The sequence below is a fragment of the Diceros bicornis genome, chromosome 4, assembly GCF_020826845.1.
Source record: "Diceros bicornis minor isolate mBicDic1 chromosome 4, mDicBic1.mat.cur, whole genome shotgun sequence".
Lineage (NCBI taxonomy): Eukaryota > Metazoa > Chordata > Mammalia > Perissodactyla > Rhinocerotidae > Diceros > Diceros bicornis.
The window spans coordinates 4,742,059-4,762,163 of NC_080743.1; the positions used below are offsets into that span (position 1 = coordinate 4,742,059).

The 20,105-nt window shown below is 36.2% G+C and overlaps 1 protein-coding gene across 3 annotated transcripts in view; it reads left to right on the forward strand.

The window, feature by feature from the left end:
• LEPR (leptin receptor) overlaps positions 1 to 7,555 on the forward strand; it is a 77,381-nt gene extending 69,826 nt beyond the window's left edge. For 2 of the 3 annotated variants that reach the window (XM_058538242.1, XM_058538243.1), the window contains exon 19: positions 3,599 to 5,207. In XM_058538242.1, the coding sequence (XP_058394225.1) occupies positions 3,599 to 3,616 (18 nt within the window). In that variant the 3' untranslated portion in view covers positions 3,617 to 5,207. Of the gene's footprint in view, positions 1 to 3,598; positions 5,208 to 6,633 lie in introns of those variants that run through there. The other variant, XM_058538244.1, reaches the window with a different exon arrangement.
• Positions 7,556 to 20,105: the final 12,550 nt, after the last annotated feature.

The window sequence follows — 20,105 nt, forward strand, 5'->3', positions numbered from 1 at the left end:
TGTCACTATGAAGTGTAGACATATCTATTGAATTCTGGCCGTAATGAGGATTTCCTCATGCACACACTTTTCCTCCTTCTCCTTTCCCTGTGCTCCCAACACATATTGTTTTGTCACTTTTTTCCATTCCTTGAGTAATCACCTCTGCAACCTCAGAAAAATCTTCTTAAACTCCATTGCTTGTTCCATCAAATAGAGATGATTTCTGTATTTATTTAAATAAAATAAAGACATTGGCACTCTCACCCTTCCCTCCACTTCTCCCTCCCCTTCCCCATCTCTGTAAACTATCACTTTACACTTTTACTTAAGTCAGGGTTGATAACATGTTCTATGCTATAAATTTGTCTGTGGGTTCATTTTAAAAAATAGAAAACCACTAAACTGCATTTGCATTGTTATGAGCATGTAAATATTGTTCCTTGAACCAAGTAATATAGTGTGATTACACTTCTTGGTGGTTCCAATGTCACAGGAGAATTAAAAAGAAATATATTAGAAATGTTCCACCTGTTGATCAAATTTTAGTTGGCTTCATTTTTAGTTTTTGTGCATTTTTTTTGGTTTTTTTTTTTTTTTGGAGTTTCTAATTGCTTCTTTAAAATTATTTTTTAAGCTTCTGTGTGCTGCTATTATATAAGCTTCTTCATGGAGACTTTTTTCCCGTGCATTCTGTCCAGGAAACCCTCTGCCCTCCTACTTCACTCTGGATTAGTCCTTTTCTAAAATTGCTACAAGCCATCATTCTGAGTTTTCCCTTAACTGGTTTCTAGTGAATACTGTTTCCTAGATTCCTCTTTCTTGATTAACTACATCCTTAAGTAACCTCCTAAGAAACGTTGTGTGATAGGTTAGGCTCTGCATGCCTGAAATTCTCTTTATTGTGCCTTCCTTGATTGATAGTTTGGTGGAATATCAATTTCTAGGTTGAACAAGCCTTTCCAGCAGAACTTGGAAACAATTCCTGCCTTATCATCTAGCATGCAGTACTGCTTCTGAGAAGTCAGATGCCATTCTGAGTTTTACACCTCATGGGGTACTTGCAAATTTCTCGCTTTTAAAATATTTCCCCCATTTTTGATGTCCTAAAATTTCAGTGATGGGTCTGGGGAGGTTCTTTGCCATTTAACTTGGTCATCATTTAAAGACACTTTCTATCCCATGTCTCCTGTCAACTCCAAGAAATTATAGGACTTCTTTGGTAATTTCCTTTCCTCTTGTTTCTTTGGTTCTCTCTTTCTAGAATCTGTATTCATTGGATGTTGGACCGTCTGCATAGATCTTCTATATTTCTTATCTCTTCTCTAATCTGTTCTGTTTCTTTGTCTTTTTGTCTTACGTTGGAGACCTTGCCATAGCCCATTCTTCTAGTGCTTCTGTTGAACTTTTACTTACTATTATATTTGTAAATTTCCAAGTATTCTTTTTCAGAATATTCTGGTTTGGTGTTGTGCATGCAGTATTTTCTTAAATCTTACTAGAAATACCAATTAGAGGATCGTTGTTTATTTGTTTTAAAAATTCCCTTTTCTTCTATTCCCTGCATTCTCTGTTTCTGCTAGCAACATGTTTTCCTCTTGTTTGTCTTGGCCATTCTTTTTTTATCTCAGACTTTCCCCAAATATCTGATAATCCTTTGTTTCCCTTTCCTGTTTAAGATTGAAACAGTAGACAGACAGACTGGGAGCCCAGTGCATGTAGGCAGGGATCGTTTTCCTGAATGGGTAGACAGGGCTCATAGACTCTAATCCCCCACAGCTGCTCGGTTCCTCCCCAGATATCCTCAGTTGCTTTTGAAAACAGAACCTCAGTTTGGGTGTGGAGGGTGGTTCTTATATGAAGGCTCTTCCCTGCGCAGCAGGAGTAGAAGAGCCCCATTCCATATGCAGAGCTTTCGGTTTTCAGCCTCAGATCTCATTCCTTCCTGCGTTTTTACCTGCCACTTCTTCAGCCACCATCTCCACTGTATTCAACCGGGCAAAGTGGCTTTCTCTTCAGCTGCAGCCCACTCTGGAGATGTTTTAGTCTGTAGCTTCCTTTGCTCATCTTCTTTCGTCTACACTCTTCCAGTTGTTTTCTATCTTTTAGAAATGAATTCAAAATCTCATTCCATCTTAGCTTTCCCAGAGGATCTTCTTTGTTGTGGGTGTATATTTGATTTATTCATGTACTTGCATTCTAACAGAGACTCTACAGAGTTGAGGGAGAAACACATATGCTCAATCTGCCATCCTGAACCAGAACACTCCTCTACACCATTTCTCTTGATACTTTAAAAATCAGAACCTTAAAAAAAATTTAGAAATAAAATAAAAATAAAAATCAGAATCTTAAACAAAGGTAGAATTCTTCTAGGAAAATGTGCCATAGTGGCTCGATAGCCTTGCCTTTCTTCTAATTCAAATTTCACAGTGGTTAAAAGACTGTCACCAGTTTGGTTTTTTTAAACCTTTTTCTTTAGCATTTTTGCCTGATCTATTATGTTTTTCCACTAAATCCGAATCATCTTATTTATTTTTTGGTTTAATCCTCCTCCTTTGTTGTCTACATTAATGTCAATCTTCACAAGAGTGTACTCTACTCAGCAATCTGCGTTAGGAGTGTTAAAGCTAAAATTTTCAAATGGATTTTTCCTGATGATTCAGAGACTATCCTAGATTCCTCAGCCGGCTCCAGTCCGCCAAAGAAGCAGCTCAGCCACCCGTGGACTCCCAGAACGCCATCCCCACCGATCTGAGGCAGAGCACCCCTGAAATTGCTAGAAGGGCCTTGCAGAAGTGTGGAGGAGCTGGGGCAGTTTCAAGTTAGAAGTTCTATTTAGAAGTGCACATTACTGGGCTTAGAAGTGTATGTTTCACTCCCCTAAAATATGGCTTAGATTTTGTTTATTTTCTTCTTCTTAATATTTGCACGTATACCTCTGGGTTATAAGGACCCAGAAGAGAGTATGAATTATCTAGCTCAAATCTATGGCGGCAAGTAGAAAACGCAAAACAAAGAACATGTTCTCCTGCCTGTTCATGTCTGCGATGCCTTTTCATCTTCCACTGTGTTATAGAAAGATTGTTGGAAAAGAAGGAACTAAGTCTGGGTCCTCACTCTGCTCTAATTAGCTGTGTAACTTTAAGCCTCAATTGCTTTGTCTAAAAAAAGGGAGAAACATGGACCGGATGGCTTCTTAGATCTTTTTTCTAGATTAAAAAAATCTTGATAATGATTCTGTAATTCTATTCTTCTTCACTTTTTCAGCTCTTCTGTCTCTTGATTTTTGTTTTCACTGCTCTATTCTTTTACTCTTTCTTGTTCCAAACTCTGAAATATTGATGTTGTTCCTCCACCCTCATTTTATTTTTCCAGCTCTTTGTTCTTCCTTAAAGTGTGATATTAAGGCATGCATTAAGAAAGTGGAAGAAGCCACCTTAGTTCCAAATTTTATGCTTTCCTAATAAAAAGATGTGTTACCTTAATATAACACAAGAAATTATAGTCCAGAGCCCATGCCCAACAGAAAATGTGTTTCAAATCTTTTATCTTTTGCTGAGTGATTTTTTTATTTTCCTTTATTTGCTTTCTTATTTGTTTTATTTTATCTAAACAGAGAACGGACATTCTTTGAAGTCTAATCATGATTACTACAGATGAATCCAATGTACCAACTTCCCAACATTCTATAGAGTATTAGAAGATTTTTACATTTTGAAGAAGGGGAGAAAATCTAAACAAATTTTGTTTGAACTATTGAGAACTAAAATATGGTGGATTACATTGATTTGGAACTTAAAATAGATGGGTAAATTTGGGGTCAAGATATAGGTCTGAATCTAATTCACTTTGGATGTATGATTACTTTTCAGGCCACCTAAAGTTTAAAAAGTAATATCCATAATCTCTGGCTTTTGATTTATCATTTGTCTGGTCATAAAACATTAAAAAGTTATGACTGTTGCTGTTACCACATTTCTGTTAGATATCATCAAATATGTAGTAAACAATGCCAAAACTAGTTGAAAACTGCCGCTTTCCCACAAAGCTTTGCAAATACAATGACTCTAGTTACAGAGTGAATTAAAAGTATTTACTTTATATTTTTGTGTCCAAATTTTTCCATTTTCCTTTCTCTCTTAGACACTTCAGCCTACAAACTGGCCCATTTGGGCATTCTTTTGAATGTCTTGTAGCTTGTATGTATATCTAACTTTGATCAATCTGGAAATTTCAGTTTTTGATAGCCTTGAAAATGGCTTAAGTGCTAACTTCCATTTCAGTTCAAAGAAAGCCAGAAGTTATGATTTATGCTGGTCACAGGCCAGTGGAAGTTACGGTTCATATCAGGATGACCTGACATATCCAGGTCAGACTGACCAGACAGAAAAGCATCAGCACCAGTTCAGCCTCCTTGTAAAAGTCTTGCCTAAATTTGTTTACGCTGAACCACCCAAAGCTTCTGGCAGGCAGGGAAGTGGGCAGTGATGCAAAAAGAGAGACTCTCTGGAGCTTTTACAAATAGTTCATGGTGAGGACAGGACTTTTTTTCCTCAAAAAATACCACCTGCTATTTCTATGAATTTAGAATACTAAGTGTGCTTGTAGCTCACGTTCCAACTAAACCAAAGCCTCTGCTTGATGAACCCAAGTAATATGCAAATTTAGGCTATATGTGGATCACTTATATTTAGATTTCATTCATAGTTTTATTTGAATGTAAAAAAACACTAAAAATTAGGAAGAATGTGTCCTTTTCTCTCTTTGTTGACTATTAACAGATGTCATTGGCATGGAAAAAAATCTAAGTGTGAAATTATGCAGAATATTCTTCAATTCCTACCATATGAATACATATTTAATATGTGCTCAGTCTGTTCTAAAGTCTCAAAAAATTAGATGCATGTAGTGAATGAAATGATTTTTTAATGAACATAGTTTTAATAAAGGTTTGTGACCCACTGCTCAACTATATTTCAGTCATATATGGGAATATGATTTCCTATTAATTATTAGTTAAATCCTCTATCTGAATGCATTCAAAGACAGGTAAAATATTTGGTATCAATAATTAGTTACCAATTATGAAGTTTTAGAGAGTGTGAACTATGTCAAACACATCATTAGAAGAACATATGTGAGCTTAACTGCATGCTATGGGCTATGTGTGTGTGAATTTTTTGTTTTCATATTGGTAGCATGTAATTCCTTTATTTGGTGATCTTCATTTAAATTTTAAGAAATTCATTACATATACAGTAGTAACCCTAAGAAAAAACAAAATGAGCAAGCACGTCATAAACTTAATTATTGATGTCTTTCAGAAAGAAAATAGGCACAGAAACAGTTTTCTCCTCATATATGATGTTCATAGAATAGCATAAATGGTTGTATGAACACAGTATTTGTCACTAGCAGTATTTTAATGTCTATATAAGTCTATTTCATTATTATTATATTTAGTGTTTGGTATATTTATTCTTTTATGGTTATAATCACCAGTATATTTCACTTAAGAATCCAAAACTATGCTAAATGGATTGTGTTTTTATATGGAATATATTTGCCATTATGAAGAATAGTTGGGTATATCATTATTTCAGACCATAAATCTGAATTCAATCTATTAGTTTAAAATTTATAAAGCTCAGAAGTTCAATTATATGTATGACATACAAATTGAACACATTTTCTGCAGCACTTCATTTAGTTGTGTTAAGTTTTCAATGTGATGTATCCATGGTATTCTTTATTTTGCATTTATTTTTTCAGTGTGTTTACATTGTAAGAGTCGAGCCTTTTGCACACGGATTCTTGATGTGTAGCTGCTTGGCAGGATTTTTTTGTTGTGATGTAACCACCATTCTTATAAAAAATATGATGTGCATTTGTTTTGTGTCTTTGTCTTCATTCCACGTGTCCCATAATATGTATTTTTATATGAAGTTATTTGTAAGGAACAGGAATTTACAAGTCTGTGATCATCTCTTTCACTTTCATGGTTTTCAACAAATAGGTGTTGTTAGTTCTTATTTTCAGATAGTCTCAAACAGATTCTCAATATAATGTGAGGCAGATAAATTCTTAACAGTCAGTCACAAATATTTTACCTTCATATCATATCTTATGTCATGGAGTAGTCATTTTATCTCTCTTTGGACAAGTTGTTTTGCTCATTTGATTTTATTTCAATTGACTTTTTAAATTTAGGGTTTAAATTTTTGGTTTGTGAAAATCTAATTTGCTATAAAATATTAGGAATTTTCGGAAGATAGCACTTTCCAAATATAATAACCAATCTTTATTTAGAGCTAAGCACTTTCAGACTGTTTATTCCTCACCACAATGCCGTGAAGTAAGTACTGAACATATTTTCGCAGATGAAGAAACTGAAGGACAGAGAGGTTAGTGTACTTGTCCATGGTCATAGAAATAGAACCACTCAAACCTAAATCAGTCTTGTCCCACTTTTAAACACTCTCTTAGACTGCCTCTTCCGTATGATGTATCTGTCAGTCTAAAACTAGTTAATTTGCGGTTGACTTATGTCCTTTAGTAGTAACCTTTCACACTTCCATTTCTGCAAGCATGTCATAGTGAAGCAAGAAAATAATCATACAATTGAGCATTAAAATGTGTCTTTTCTTTTAGCCAGAAACGTTTGAGCATCTTTTTATCAAGCACACAGAATCAGTGACTTTTGGTCCTCTTCTTTTGGAGCCTGAAACCATTTCAGAAGATATCAGTATTGATACATCATGGAAAAATAAACACAAGATGGCTCCACCAACTATGGTCTCTCTGCTTTTGACAACTCCAGATCTTGAAAAGAGTTCTGTTTGTTTCAGTGACCAACGCAGTAGTGCCAGCTTCTCTGAGGCTGAAAGCACGGAGATAATCTGTGAGGATGAACGCAGGAGACAGCCCTCTGTTAAATATGCCGCCCTGGTCAGCAACTCTAAACCAAGTGAAAGTGACGAAGAGCAAGGGCTTCTAAACAGCTCAGTCAGCAAATGCGTCTGTAGCAAGAATTCTCTATCAAAGGGTTCTTTCTCTAACAGTTCATGGGAGATAGAAACGCAGGCATTTTTTATGTTATCAGATCAGCATCCCAATATAATTTCACCACATCTTACATTCTCAGAAGGATTGGATGAACTTTTGAAACTTGAGGGAAATTTCCCTGAAGAAAATAATGAAGAAAGATCTGTCTATTATTTAGGGGTCACCTCCATCAAAAAAAGAGAGAGTGTCGTGTTTTTGACTGATGAGTCAACAGTGTTGTGCCCATTCCCAGCCCCCTGTTTATTCTCTGACATCAGAGTCCTCCAGGACGGCTGCTCACACCTTGTAGAAAATAACTTCAACTTAGAAACTTCCAGTCAGAAGACTTTTGTATCTTACATGCCTCAATTTCAAACTTGTTCCACTCAGACTCAGAAGATAATGGAAAACAAGATGTGTGACCTGTCTAATTTCATTCAAGAAACATCTCAGATTTCTGTATAGAGAATCATGGGAAGTGTAATATATTCCACCGTGCTGTGGATAAGGAAGAGGAAAGAAAACTCGCAGAGTGAAATTTGAAAATGATTCTTTCAAAATTCATGGTATCTGTTTGTCCTTTCTCTGTAACATAGACAAAAATGTGACAAGCTCCACGAGCCTAGCAATGTAGACTGACTCTTCTAATGATTCTATTAACGAGCTACAGTGGGGAGGTGTCCAATGTCTTGTTTCTAGCTAGAAATAAGCCAAAAAAGGATCTTTCGTGAACATTAGACCTGTGTAGAAAGAGCTAATCTTCTGAATTACACCTACATCTGAGAGAAGACTTCAGACTAACACTCGTGAGATGTAACTGTTGGTTCAATGGTGTGGTTGTCTTACCTTGAGTTGTCTTTGTTTTGCACTAATTTACACTCACATACATTTATACCTAATAGGCATCTATGTGCATTTTTAAAGTATGTGATATGTTTGTATTTTGTGCTACTAGATTGTGATTTGAAGATTTTCCGATTTAACAAACTTGCCTTGAGCATTTACTCTGTGGTAGACACTCCACTAAATGTTCCAGATAAATAGAGGATTTAGCCCTGGTCTAGGGGATATGCTTGTGAAGACTGAAAAGTAGGCCAATCTTTATGTCCCAAATGTAAGAAATGTAGCATAGAAGAAACCACTGATTAGAATGGCAATACCCACGACCAGTGTTTTGATGACAACACAGCACTTTTGAAAACAATAATGTCTGTCTTAGCTCTTCTCTATAAAAGATGCTGAAATGGTCACTTTCAAATGATTGCTAGATGGCACTGTACATCACTTTGGAATCACTGTCTTCCTTCATTCCCAGTGGCACGTGCACTATTTTTTTTCCTCACTCACTGAGCATTCTCTCTATTTATAAACCAACCACTGTGCTAATACTTTCCATACTTCAACTCAATTAATTATTAAAATAATTTTATGAGACATGTACTACTATTACACCCCTTTTAAAGATTAGGAGATTAAGTATTTTGGCCAAGGTCACAGAGTTAGTAGAAGATGGAACCAGAATTCAGATTTAAACCCAGATCTTTTTAATGCTAGTGGTTGTGTTTTTAACCTATACCTTACATTGCCATTCATAAAACAAGGACAAAAAACTGACATGAAATCAAAAAACATTTATTAAGTAGAAATATAATGCTGGATGAAAATTAAGTGAGAATTACACAGACGTTGTCTTTGCCTTTAAAGACTTTAAAGTTTATTGTTTATTTCAGCTTTTGGTATGGCAAGAAAACTGAAAGCATATTGGGCAACAAACTAAGAAACCTGCACAGACAGATGTTGAATGACAAGAAGTCAGAATTTGAAGATCATCAGTATCATCAGAAGAAATACTTTAATCCTCAGAAATATGCCTATGGGTAGCTAAACATCACCAGTGTCCATCTTAGATGGAGAGAGGATTCTGCTGTTACCCTAAATCAAGTCCTACACACCATCTCTATTCCAGTTGTGGCCATACGAAACGAGGAGTCCTGCATAAGGACAAAATCTGACCCCAACTAATAGATATTTTTTCACACTTCACGATCATTTGCCACTTAGAAATCAGTAAAGCTGTTTCATGTCATAAGTCTTGTTGAGATGTCTCAGGATCTCACACACTCAACTGATAACCCTCTTAGAATAGAAAGGTAGGGGGCTCGTATCAACTCACTGAATAATTAGTGTGGTATGAAAGCCTTTTGTTGTTAGTGTCACTGAGTGGATTCCTGACTCATAGCAACCCTGAGGGCTGCAGAGTGGAACCCTGCCTGGTCTTCCTGCATCATCCTCTCACCTCCCAGCGCTCTATCGGACAATGCTCCGCTGCTATTCATAGGGTTTTCATGGTCAGTTTTTTCGGAAGCAGGCAGCCAGGTCCTTCTTCCTAGTCTGTTTTAGTCTGGAAGCTCCGTTGAAACCTGCTCACCAAGGGGGACCCTGCTGGTATTTGAAATACCGGTGGCAGAGCTTTCAGCATCCCAGCCACATGCAGTCACCACAGTATGACAACCACAGGCGGGTAGTGTAGCTCCCTGACCGAGAGACAAACTAGGGCCGCAGCAGTGAGAGCACCGGCTCTTAACAACTAGACCACCAATGAAAGCATTAGTTCTATACAAAAATAAATTGAGAAAAAAACTTGTTTTCACTGATTTTTAAGTGGTTTACAGATTCAGAAACAGAAAGAAATTATTACATTACAGAAGTTTTGGTAAAATTGACCATTATTTTTACTACTGCTCATAGAACGTAGACATTTAATTGGGGGGACAGTATAGCACAGGGAGAAAATTACATTTTGCCCCAGTCTGCATATAATTCGAGATTAAACACTGGGCATGCCCACTGAGACAACATTCTTTTGTGGTCGGGGACCTGGGACAACAGGGAAGAGGAACAGATAGGTGTTCCAGTCTGCCCAAGGTTTCGCCATGCTGTGAATTCCCTGTGATGGATTCAGAGGTCCCAGGAGCAATGCAGCGCTGATGTCTGAGTTAAAGGACTCTAGTGACTGCACATTAACCTGAGATCGCTGAGACCATCCTGGTGCAGCCTAAGTTCCAAAAACAGACAAAACCGTTTCAGAAATATTGAAATTCCAATGGGCTTTCTTTCATGGAGAGGTCTGAAGTGGTACACTTTGGCCTATTGGTGTATGTGGATTTAGATTGTATATAGTGTCAGTGTGCTGATTTTTACTTCTGAAAGTTCGTTTCACTGTATATATTACTATATATTATTGAGTTTTTATGAAAATTATCTGCCATTAAATAGTGGGTTTTCATAAAAATTTAGGTAAAATTTAGAATGTGTTATACTTCAGGATGGTAAGATAGTCTCCACTTCTTCCCAGAGATTCTGTAAAAAGATTTTAAGGGACAGAGGAGCTGAAATATGTATTTGGACTTTGAGACTTGGGATAACTCGGGAATTTTGAGTGTTTCATTCAAAGGCCTTCAATTGCAACACAAGCTACTAATCAGTCTCTCTAAATGTGAATTCATGAAAAGAAACTCAGAAATTAATAATTTGAGCTGTGGCTTCAAGTTTAAATAGATTGCATGAAGATAAATAATTTGTCAGGGTTATTGAGATTCTAGGTTTCCTGGGTTAAATCCCCCAACGACAAAGATGAAGAAAAAAATCAAGGTACACTTCTCAGTAAGATTAGGGGCCTCCTGTTGGAGCCCTGTGTCCCCCCTCAGGGATGAGCTGCATATTGACCACAGGAATAGGAACAGATAGTTGTTATTTTAAACCTAGCCTCAAGTAGTAAAAGGACTCGGATGAAATTCCCAACCCAGTGGGTGATCCTGGGCCTAGAATAAAGTTTTATGACCCTAACCATGATGTTCTTCTGCCTCTTCTCATCCTTTTCCGATAAAACCAATTTCTTCTTTCCAAGTATCAGACATGGTCATTTTCCCTTAGGAATATCCATCTTAACTACTCAAAGCTGAGGGAAGATGAACTCCCTCCACAAATGGATACCAGACTCCAGAGCGACTTTGGTTGGCACAGAGTACAGATTGGGCTGTAAGCATTGTGCCTACAGCGCTCACGTGGACTCGGACAACGTTCTAAATGGATCAAGACACATAGCAACCACATGTCACCTACAGGGATGAAAAAAGACCTCTTTCCAAATTATTTTCTGTAGTTTTTAAAAGAAATTTATTCTACTTTTCATCTTTCAAGGGTCATCTTGATCATTACAAACTTTTCTAAGGTATTCATTATTGAGAAAACACATTCTCAAATTTTAAAACAAAATTATAGTTGTCCACTCTACTATGATTAAAAGAAGCTGCATTGGGAGAAAAAAATTTAAACATAGTTACCAAAAAAATGTGAAGAAATATTCATAAAAAGAAGACTCAATAAGTCAGTAGTTTTACTCTTTCTTGAACAACTAGTTTAAAACAGTGGAGCGTAAAGCACTCCTCACCTAACCACGCACCATGTTGGGGAGCATCCCGGAGTACAAAGGGCTGTATTAGAACTGAGACACTGGTCCACGCATTTGTGTGAGTGTCAAGAAATGGTGTCATGGGTTTTTATATTGAATGAATTATTTTTATACAAAGTTTATTGATGAATATTTATTTTGGAAAGCTGCTGAAGATGTCTATTTTTCAAAATTAATTATGCTTAAGATGTATGGCATTAAATTCAATTTTATGGGGATCTTTGACTGGATACTTGACATAACATGTCCATTCAAAAAACCTGGAACTGAGAAAGAATATGGAAGATGTTTAATTTTGTAGTGAAATACCTATAATGTTCATATTGTACTTTTAAAACTTGTCCCTAGGTATTTGGCATGCAGTTAACACTTTGTCTTTAATCGTAATTGGTATGTTAATAAATGTTATAAACATAAGCGCTGAGATATGCATCACTAACTGTTCTATAAAATTTAATTATCCTTATTCTCCTTTATGTCCCTAAAGTCATAAAGAACTGTAAATTATGACTGAATATTTTCATTTTTTATCGTTATGAATCATAAGCAATGTTAGAATTTTGAGAAATGGAAAATCCAAATAGAATTATTATGAATTTAATTTATTATAGGATTATTTTATCCATTGTATGATTACTACTCTCAGCAAAAAATTGAAAATATAAAGAAGTAATTCTTGTAGTTTATGTAAGTAGTTAATATAAAATTGTCATCCATCATTAGCTTTTGTGTCTTCAAAATTCCTACAAACAGGGGCCGGCTCCGTGGCTTAGCGGTTAAGTGCGCGTGCTCTGATGCTGGCGGCCCGGGTTCGGATCCCGGGCACGCCCCAAGGCACCACTTCTCCATCCAATGTGAGGCCGAGTCCCACGTACAGCAACTAGAAGGATGTGAACCTATGACATACAACTATCTACTGGGGCTTTGGGGGGAAAAAAATATATAAATAAAATCTAAAAAAAAAAAAAAATTCCTACAAACATAATGCCTTGCCTTTAGAAGGAGTTTGAAAACATTTTAGATCCAAGTGTTTCCCTTCTCTGTTCCTCTCTCTGGTCTCTACTCAATAGATCACCCCGCACCAAATTCTTGCTGGCATTATAGCCACTTGTGATGAAAAATTATTCATTTTAAACATCGAAAGCTCTTTAGTTTGATTCTTTAGTTCCTTAAGAAATCTTGATTTGCAGTGATTTACAAACATCTGTTTGGTCACTCAGGTTTCTAGCAATTTGAGATTTTAACTAGTGTTTGAGCTAGTATTCAGATATGTTCTCTTTCTTGCTTTTTAATTTTAAAATGTAAGTAAAACAAATACATCTGAAGGAAACAAAAACACTAACTCGAAAAGATATATGCACCCCCACGTTCATTGCAGCATTATTTACAATAGCCAAGATATGGAAGCAACCTAAGTGTCTGTTGATGGATGAATGGATAAAGAAAATGTGGTATATATACACAATGGGATGTCATTCAGCCATAAAAAAGAAGGTAATCCTGCCATTTATGACAACATAGATGGGCCTGGAGGGCATTATGCTAAGTGAAATAAATCAGATAGACAAAGACAAGTACCATATGATCTCACTTATATGTGGAATATGAAAAAAGAAAAGGAATTCAAGAGATGCAGAGAACAGATTGGTGGTTACCAGAGGTGGGGGATGGGGAGTGGGCAAAATGATTGGAGGGGGTCAAAAGGTACAAACTTCCAGTTATGAAATAAATAAGTCCTGGGGATGTAGTGCACAACATGGTGACTACACTTAATAGTACTGTATTGTATATTTGAAAATTGCTAAGAGAGTAGATCTTAGACGTTCTCATCGCAAGAAAAAAATAATTTGTAACTATGTGTGGTGATGGATGGTAGCTAGACTTATTGTGATGATCATTTCACAATATATACATATATCGAATCATTATGTTGTACACCTGAAACTCATATAATGTCATATGTCAATTATAGCTCAATAAAAACATTTTAAAAAACAAATACAGGAAAAATGTCAAACAATATGAAGAAATATAAAAAGTGTCAGTCTCTCCACTCCTAACCCTCAGTTCCTATTCCCCAAAACAACCTCTGTTATTGTTATGCCACATACATTTTTAAAATTTTATATAGTTGGGATCATATTATGCTTACTGTTATAAAATTACCCTTTTCCCTTAATATATCTTGGTGATATTTGCATATAAACTCAAATGTACCTACTTCATTATTTTTAATGCTTGTATAGTATTCCATTGTATCAAAGTACAATGTTATGTAAATGGTTCACAATTGGTGAACATTTAGATGGTTTCTAGTCTTTTACGATTATGGGCAATACTAAAGTGAGCATTCTTGTACATGTTATATCTTGGCATATTTTTGCAAATCTACTTGCCAGGACTCTTGGTTGCAAGGGTAAAAAAATTAATTCAAATTGTCTTAAGTATCTTTTTGATATTTTAATTTTAACTTGATGAATGAAGTTGAGCATATTTTCATGTTTATGAGCTACTTGTTTTTCTTTACCTTTGTACTTCTTGCCTAATTTTCTATTGGGTTATTTATAATTTTATTGATTTTTCATAATTCTTTTTAACATATGTGATCTTACTTTTTCTTAATTGAGATATAATATATACTTATGTACTGTAAAGTGCACAGCCTTCAGTGTATAGCTTAATGAATTTTTATACATTTCCCCCGAGTATATACCTAGGAGTAAAACTACTGAATTCTAGGATAAGTTCTGGTTTAGCTTTAACAGATACTGCCAAATAACGATGGAACTAATTTGCACTCTCGTCAGTAATGTAGCAGAGTTCTGTTACTTCATGTGCCACATCCTAATCAACGTTGATGTCATCAGCCTTTTGAATTTGAGCTACTCTGATGGTGTATAATGGTTTCTCGTGGTTTTAGTTTACAGTTCTCTAAAACATAATGATTTTGAGTGATGTTTAATTCATCCCTCTCCTACCATTTTTGCTATTTTTGTCATGTGTCTTATTTCTGTATATTTCATAAACATCTACAGCATTGTTATATGGTTGCTTTCAGAAGTAAATAGCCTTTCAAATCTGCCCATTGTGGTGCTGTTTATTCCTTCTTGCATCTCTGTGCTTCCATCAGGAAGAATTTCCCTTCATCCTAAAGAACTTTCTTGTACTGTGGGTCAGCTGTGACAAATTTTCTCAGACTTTTTTTGGGAATATCTTCATTTTACCTTCATTTTTTTTTTTGTTGAGGAAGATTCACCCTGAGCTAACATCTTTTGCAAATCTTCCTCTATTTTGTATATGGGCTGCCACCACAGCATGGCCACTAACCAGCGGTGTAGGTCTGCGCCTGGGAACCAAACCCTGGCCGCTGAAGTGGAGTGCACTGAACTTAACCACTAGGCCACTGGGGCTGGTCCTTACCTTCATTTTTGATAGACATTTTTGCTGACTATAGAATTCTAAGTTGGCAGTTATTTTTCTTCATTGTAAGTTGTTGTTTTGTTGTCTTCTGGTTCCCATGGTTACTGTTGAGACCTTCACCATCATTTTAATTGTTGTTTCCCTTAACATAATATATCTTTTTTTGTTTGTTTGCTTTAAAAAGTTTTCTCTTTATCTTTGCTTTTTAGTGGTTTGACTGTTACGTGTCTAGGCATGATTTTCTTTTTACTTATTGGTATTCATTGAGCTTCTTCTGTCTGTGGGTCAATAGATTTCATTAGATTTGGGAAATTCTCAACCATTATTTCTTCACATATCAATTTTGTCCCATTTTATTTATCCTTCCTTTCTGGGACTCTTGAAATCACATGTTAGTTATTTTTGGCCGTGTCCACAAGTCTATTTCTCCCAATCTTTTTTGTCTCTATGCTTCATTTTGGTTATGTTTTCCTTGATCTGTCTTTGAGGTCACCAATTATGTCATTTCTATGAACAGTCTGTAGTTAAACATATCCAATGAGTTCTCGTCCTTTTGATTCTTTTTTATAGATTTTAATTGTCTCTTGAAATGCTACACTTTCCCTCTACTTCATCCATATTTTCCTCTATTTCCTTTAACATGTTAATGATAATTGTTTTAACATGCTTGTTCCCTAATTCAATATGTAAATATTTCTGAGTCTGCTTCTATTAACTGGTTTATCTCTTGATTTCCTGTTTGTTCACATATCTAGTAATTTTTGTTTGTATGCTTAATATTATGAATAATGTGTTGTAGAGGCTCTGAATTATGTTATCTTCTCCCACAAAATGTTGAATTTCAGCCTTTTACGCAGTTAAATTTTTGATGGATCACTTTGATCCTATTTGGGTTTTGTTTTAAGCTACTTGAAGGAGGGTATATTTCTTTACTATATAATTCTAGGGTGTAATCTTTCCTATTGCTCCTGGGCATGACCTTTCCAGGGTTAGAACTAAATCTCCTGGGTGTTCGCCAATATCTTTCCCTTCTGGCCAGGATGAAACTCTAAACTTTTCACAATATTGTGCTCTTCCCACTAATCAGCTCTTAATTCCCAAACAGCCCTTTTCTAGTGGGGAAATTAGAGTTTCACCCAGTGAATACAAAGCTTAAGGTTTTTCCAAGGACCCAAGGGAAACCTCATGTGGATTTTTGGCGATTCCTCTCAACAGCTCGCTCTTATTGAGTATCTTTCCCTCTAAATACCAATTGCCTTAATCATACTCAAACTCTGACATTCCCAGAGACACTACTGCTCTCTTCTGGGGCCCATTTCCTTGTGCTTCGAGAATACCTCCAGGGAGAGAGTCATGGTAAATATAGGATTTACTTCATGTGCTTCCTTCTCTTATCTCCCTCTGCTGTCTTCTGTCTAATGCCACAAAGCACTTGTGTTATGTATTTTGTCAAGTTTTTTAGTTGTTTATGAGAGAATAAATCTGATACAACTTCTCTGCCATGACCACTACTGGAAGTATGCAAGAATTCTTTATATATTAAAAATCTGTTCCTTTTCTCTCATATATTTAAACATTTGTTGCAGTTTTTCATTTATATTTTGACTTTGTAGTATTATTGGCATTCAATAATTGTTATTGTTGCTTTTTTCACTTTAATATACCAGTGGTTATCAAATTTGTTCGGTATAGAACATCTGGAAATCATGGTGCTCTTTAAAGAACCTCAAGATATTGATTTAATTCTCCTATTGTATCACCTGAAAACAACTGTCTAGTAGCAAATAGATATTATTTGTATATGCATATCTGCTTCTCAAAAATAGCATAAAAACTTTCTGTATTTAGCAACAGGTGAACCAGATATTCAGAGAAATCTCTCCCAATATAGCATAGCTGAAAAAAATGCTAGATTAAAAAAACCATTTTAATGTGTGGCTACATTGAAGGGATTTCCAGAGGAATATGCTAGCATTGGAGTCAGTTTGGGGGGAAATCCACTTTCAACCTAAACGCACAAGACTTTAAAGTTCCAAGAAACATGGTCATAGACAAAATCACTTACACAGGACATGGGTCCCAGTAGTGAGAGTCAGCTTAAAAACAGATGGCAGTATCAGAACCACAAAGACTGGAAAACCAAGCCAATATGCTGAGGAAGGCAGAGGGGAAAAATGGAAAAGGTTTGGTCTTTGAAAACAGTATTGAACTGCTGAACCAATTCTGCAGCTGCCTACTTCTGAACTCCTAAGAGAGGAGATACTTTTTTCCCGTGGTTTAAACCATTTTAATTGGGTATTCTACTTATACCTGAAAGTATCTCAACTAATACAGAGAAAAGGGAACTGACTTGGGAGTGGGGTGACTGTGATCACAAAAATAGCAATGCTGTGTGATTGATTCCCAGGAAGATGGATGGTTATTCTGTATCTGGTCTTAGAGAACCAGACTTACTAGATTGAAGAAGAAAGACCAATTCTCAGAAATTGAGAATTTTTTGGAAAACTCACCATCTTAAAGATGAATGCAAATCCTTAACCCAATAAAACTGAAGAATATTTAGTATATATTTTTTCTTCTCTTAGAAATAATGGATGCTATTCACGTAGTTAGAAATTCTTGACATGGCACACCATGCCTCAAGCAGTAATATGAAGACAAGTGACAGCTATTGACCCTGAGACAAGACACAGGTGAAGAAAATTTAACCCATGTAAGAGGTTCCAGCCAACCTGTTTGAACTCCCTGAAATTTTCCCTGAAAATTTTAGGATATTTGATACAGGAAGAATATTCAGATTCCTTCTCACAAAATAGGACTCAATAAAAAAGGATAGTTGCATTGAATGATATTGGAGGTTGTATAGCCAAAGGGCCCAGCAAAACTTCCCTGAAGTCTTCTCTTTAGCATAGTGACAGGGTGGTCTGTTTTGCAGATTCCTATACAGAAGGAGTTGCAATCCTTCTTTGCCCTTACCTCATTTTGTGACCTTAGTAGATCCTTCCCTGCTCTGGGCCTCAGTTCTCTTAATTGTCAAACGAGAAGCTTGCTTTACTTAATTTTTGGAGTCTTTCAATTTTACTTTTTGGAGTCTTTCAACTCCAAATTTCTAAGGCCATGTTCCTTTACCAATATTCTGCTTTACTGAGATTACCAATCTTAACAGCAAAGACAAAATAGATGCTGACCTAGGGGTCATTTCTCACTCCCAGTTGTATTTTTTCTTTTTGACTCAACACTCTGGGTTCTGCTGTGCTGATTTTAATTTCAAGAGCTCTCCTGCAGCTGCACTTAACAGGCTTTGAAGCAGGGCCCACATGCAACAAATGTGCTGCAGCCACAGTCAGGAGTTAAACCTCTGGGAAAGGAGTTTCTTGTGGATAAAACTGATGGGAACTATCAACAGCTTGATGTAGGTGGAGGCAGCACTACTGACAGGTGAAATTGCTTGCAACCTCACATAGACGATATTGACAACACGTTGGAATATGTGATGGAGAGAAATGTATGTATATCAATATAGATATATATGAACAAATGTATACTTTTTAAAGCCAGACATATAATCTATATATAAAACAAGACATAAGAGTGCATCAAATGAATGCTGATGGCCTATCCTTACGAAACTCTCTTTAGTAAGCATTTTGTCTACAGCCTCAAAGCCTAGTATTTCAAGGCACTGTAATTTCATGGGAAGGCTGTGAGGGAAATTTTTGAATCTGTAATGGGTGAAACTGCGCCAGACTTGTCTTAAATCCCCAAGGTGGCCCGATGTCCCGCTTTCTGCTGCGAGGTCTTTAAACCCTTTGCATTAAAGCTACGGCACTTGGCCAGGGATTTTGACTCCTCCATCTCTGTACTTATCACACCCAAAATACCACCACATCCTACTACTTCTATCCCCCGAGGGTCTCCTAAACCATCCACAGTTTCCCACTCCCTCTATCACCATTCTGGTTCAGGCTTCTGTGACATCTCACCAGATGATGGCAGTTGTCTGTTTTAGGCATTTGGGTGAATGTGTAATGGTATGGTAGAGCATCGTTTTGCATTTCTCTGATGAGAAATGAGATTAAGCATCTTCTCATATATGTTGGTCATTCAGATATCCACTTTTTAGAAGTACTTGATTAAGTCTTTTGCCTATTTTTTTCCTACTTGGTTTTTTGCTTTTGTTCTCAATTCATTTGTAAAAATTCGCCATATATTCTAGACATGAGTTCTTTGTCAGATTTATGAGTTGTAAATGTATTTTACCACTCTGTGGCTTGCTTTTCTACTCTCTTAATGACATCTTTTGATGAGAAGAAATGCATAATTGTAATATGGTATAATTTATTATTTTTCTCTATGGTTAGCATTTTTTTGAGTCCTGTTTAAGAAATTTTAACCCACTTTAGGATTACAAATATATTCTTCTATTTATTTTTACAATCCACCTAGAATTAGTTTGTTTTTTGGTATGGTATAAGTTAAGGGTCTCTGGATTAGTTTTTATTGCTGTGTAAAAAATCACCATAAATTTAATAGCTTAAGACAACATATATTTTATTATCTCATAGTTTCCGTAGGTCAGCAGTCTAGGAATGGCTTAGCTGGGTCCTCCACTCAGGGTCTACAAAGCTGCAATCACGGTGTTAACTTGGCTGGGGCCTCATCTGAGGTTTCAGGTCCTCTTCCAAGCTCATATGACTATTAGTAGAATTTATTTCCTTGTGGCTGTAGAATTCATGACAGCTTGTTTCTTCAAAGTCAAGAAGGGAGAGACAAATAGTCTGGTATTTTGGGTAGCTCACCCCTAGGTCCTATTGTAAAGGGCTTGCTTGATTAGGTGAGGCCCACCCAGGATAATCTACCTTTTTGATTCATTTGACATCAACTGATTAGAGACCTTAATTACATCTTAAAGATTCCTCCACCTTTGCCATATTCTATCATTTACAAGCAAGTTACAGGTCCTGCCAATGCTCAAGGGGAGTGGAATTTACAAAAGCCTGGATACCAGGGGGCAGGAATCATGGCAGACCATCTTAGTATTCTGCCTACCACAATTTCTATTTCCCATGTATACAATTAACCCAAGTCCATTTATCAAAGAGACTATCATTTGCCCCACTGAATTATAGTGTCACTCTGTCCTAACCTTACATATTTGGGTCTGTATCTGGATACTATTGTATTCTAT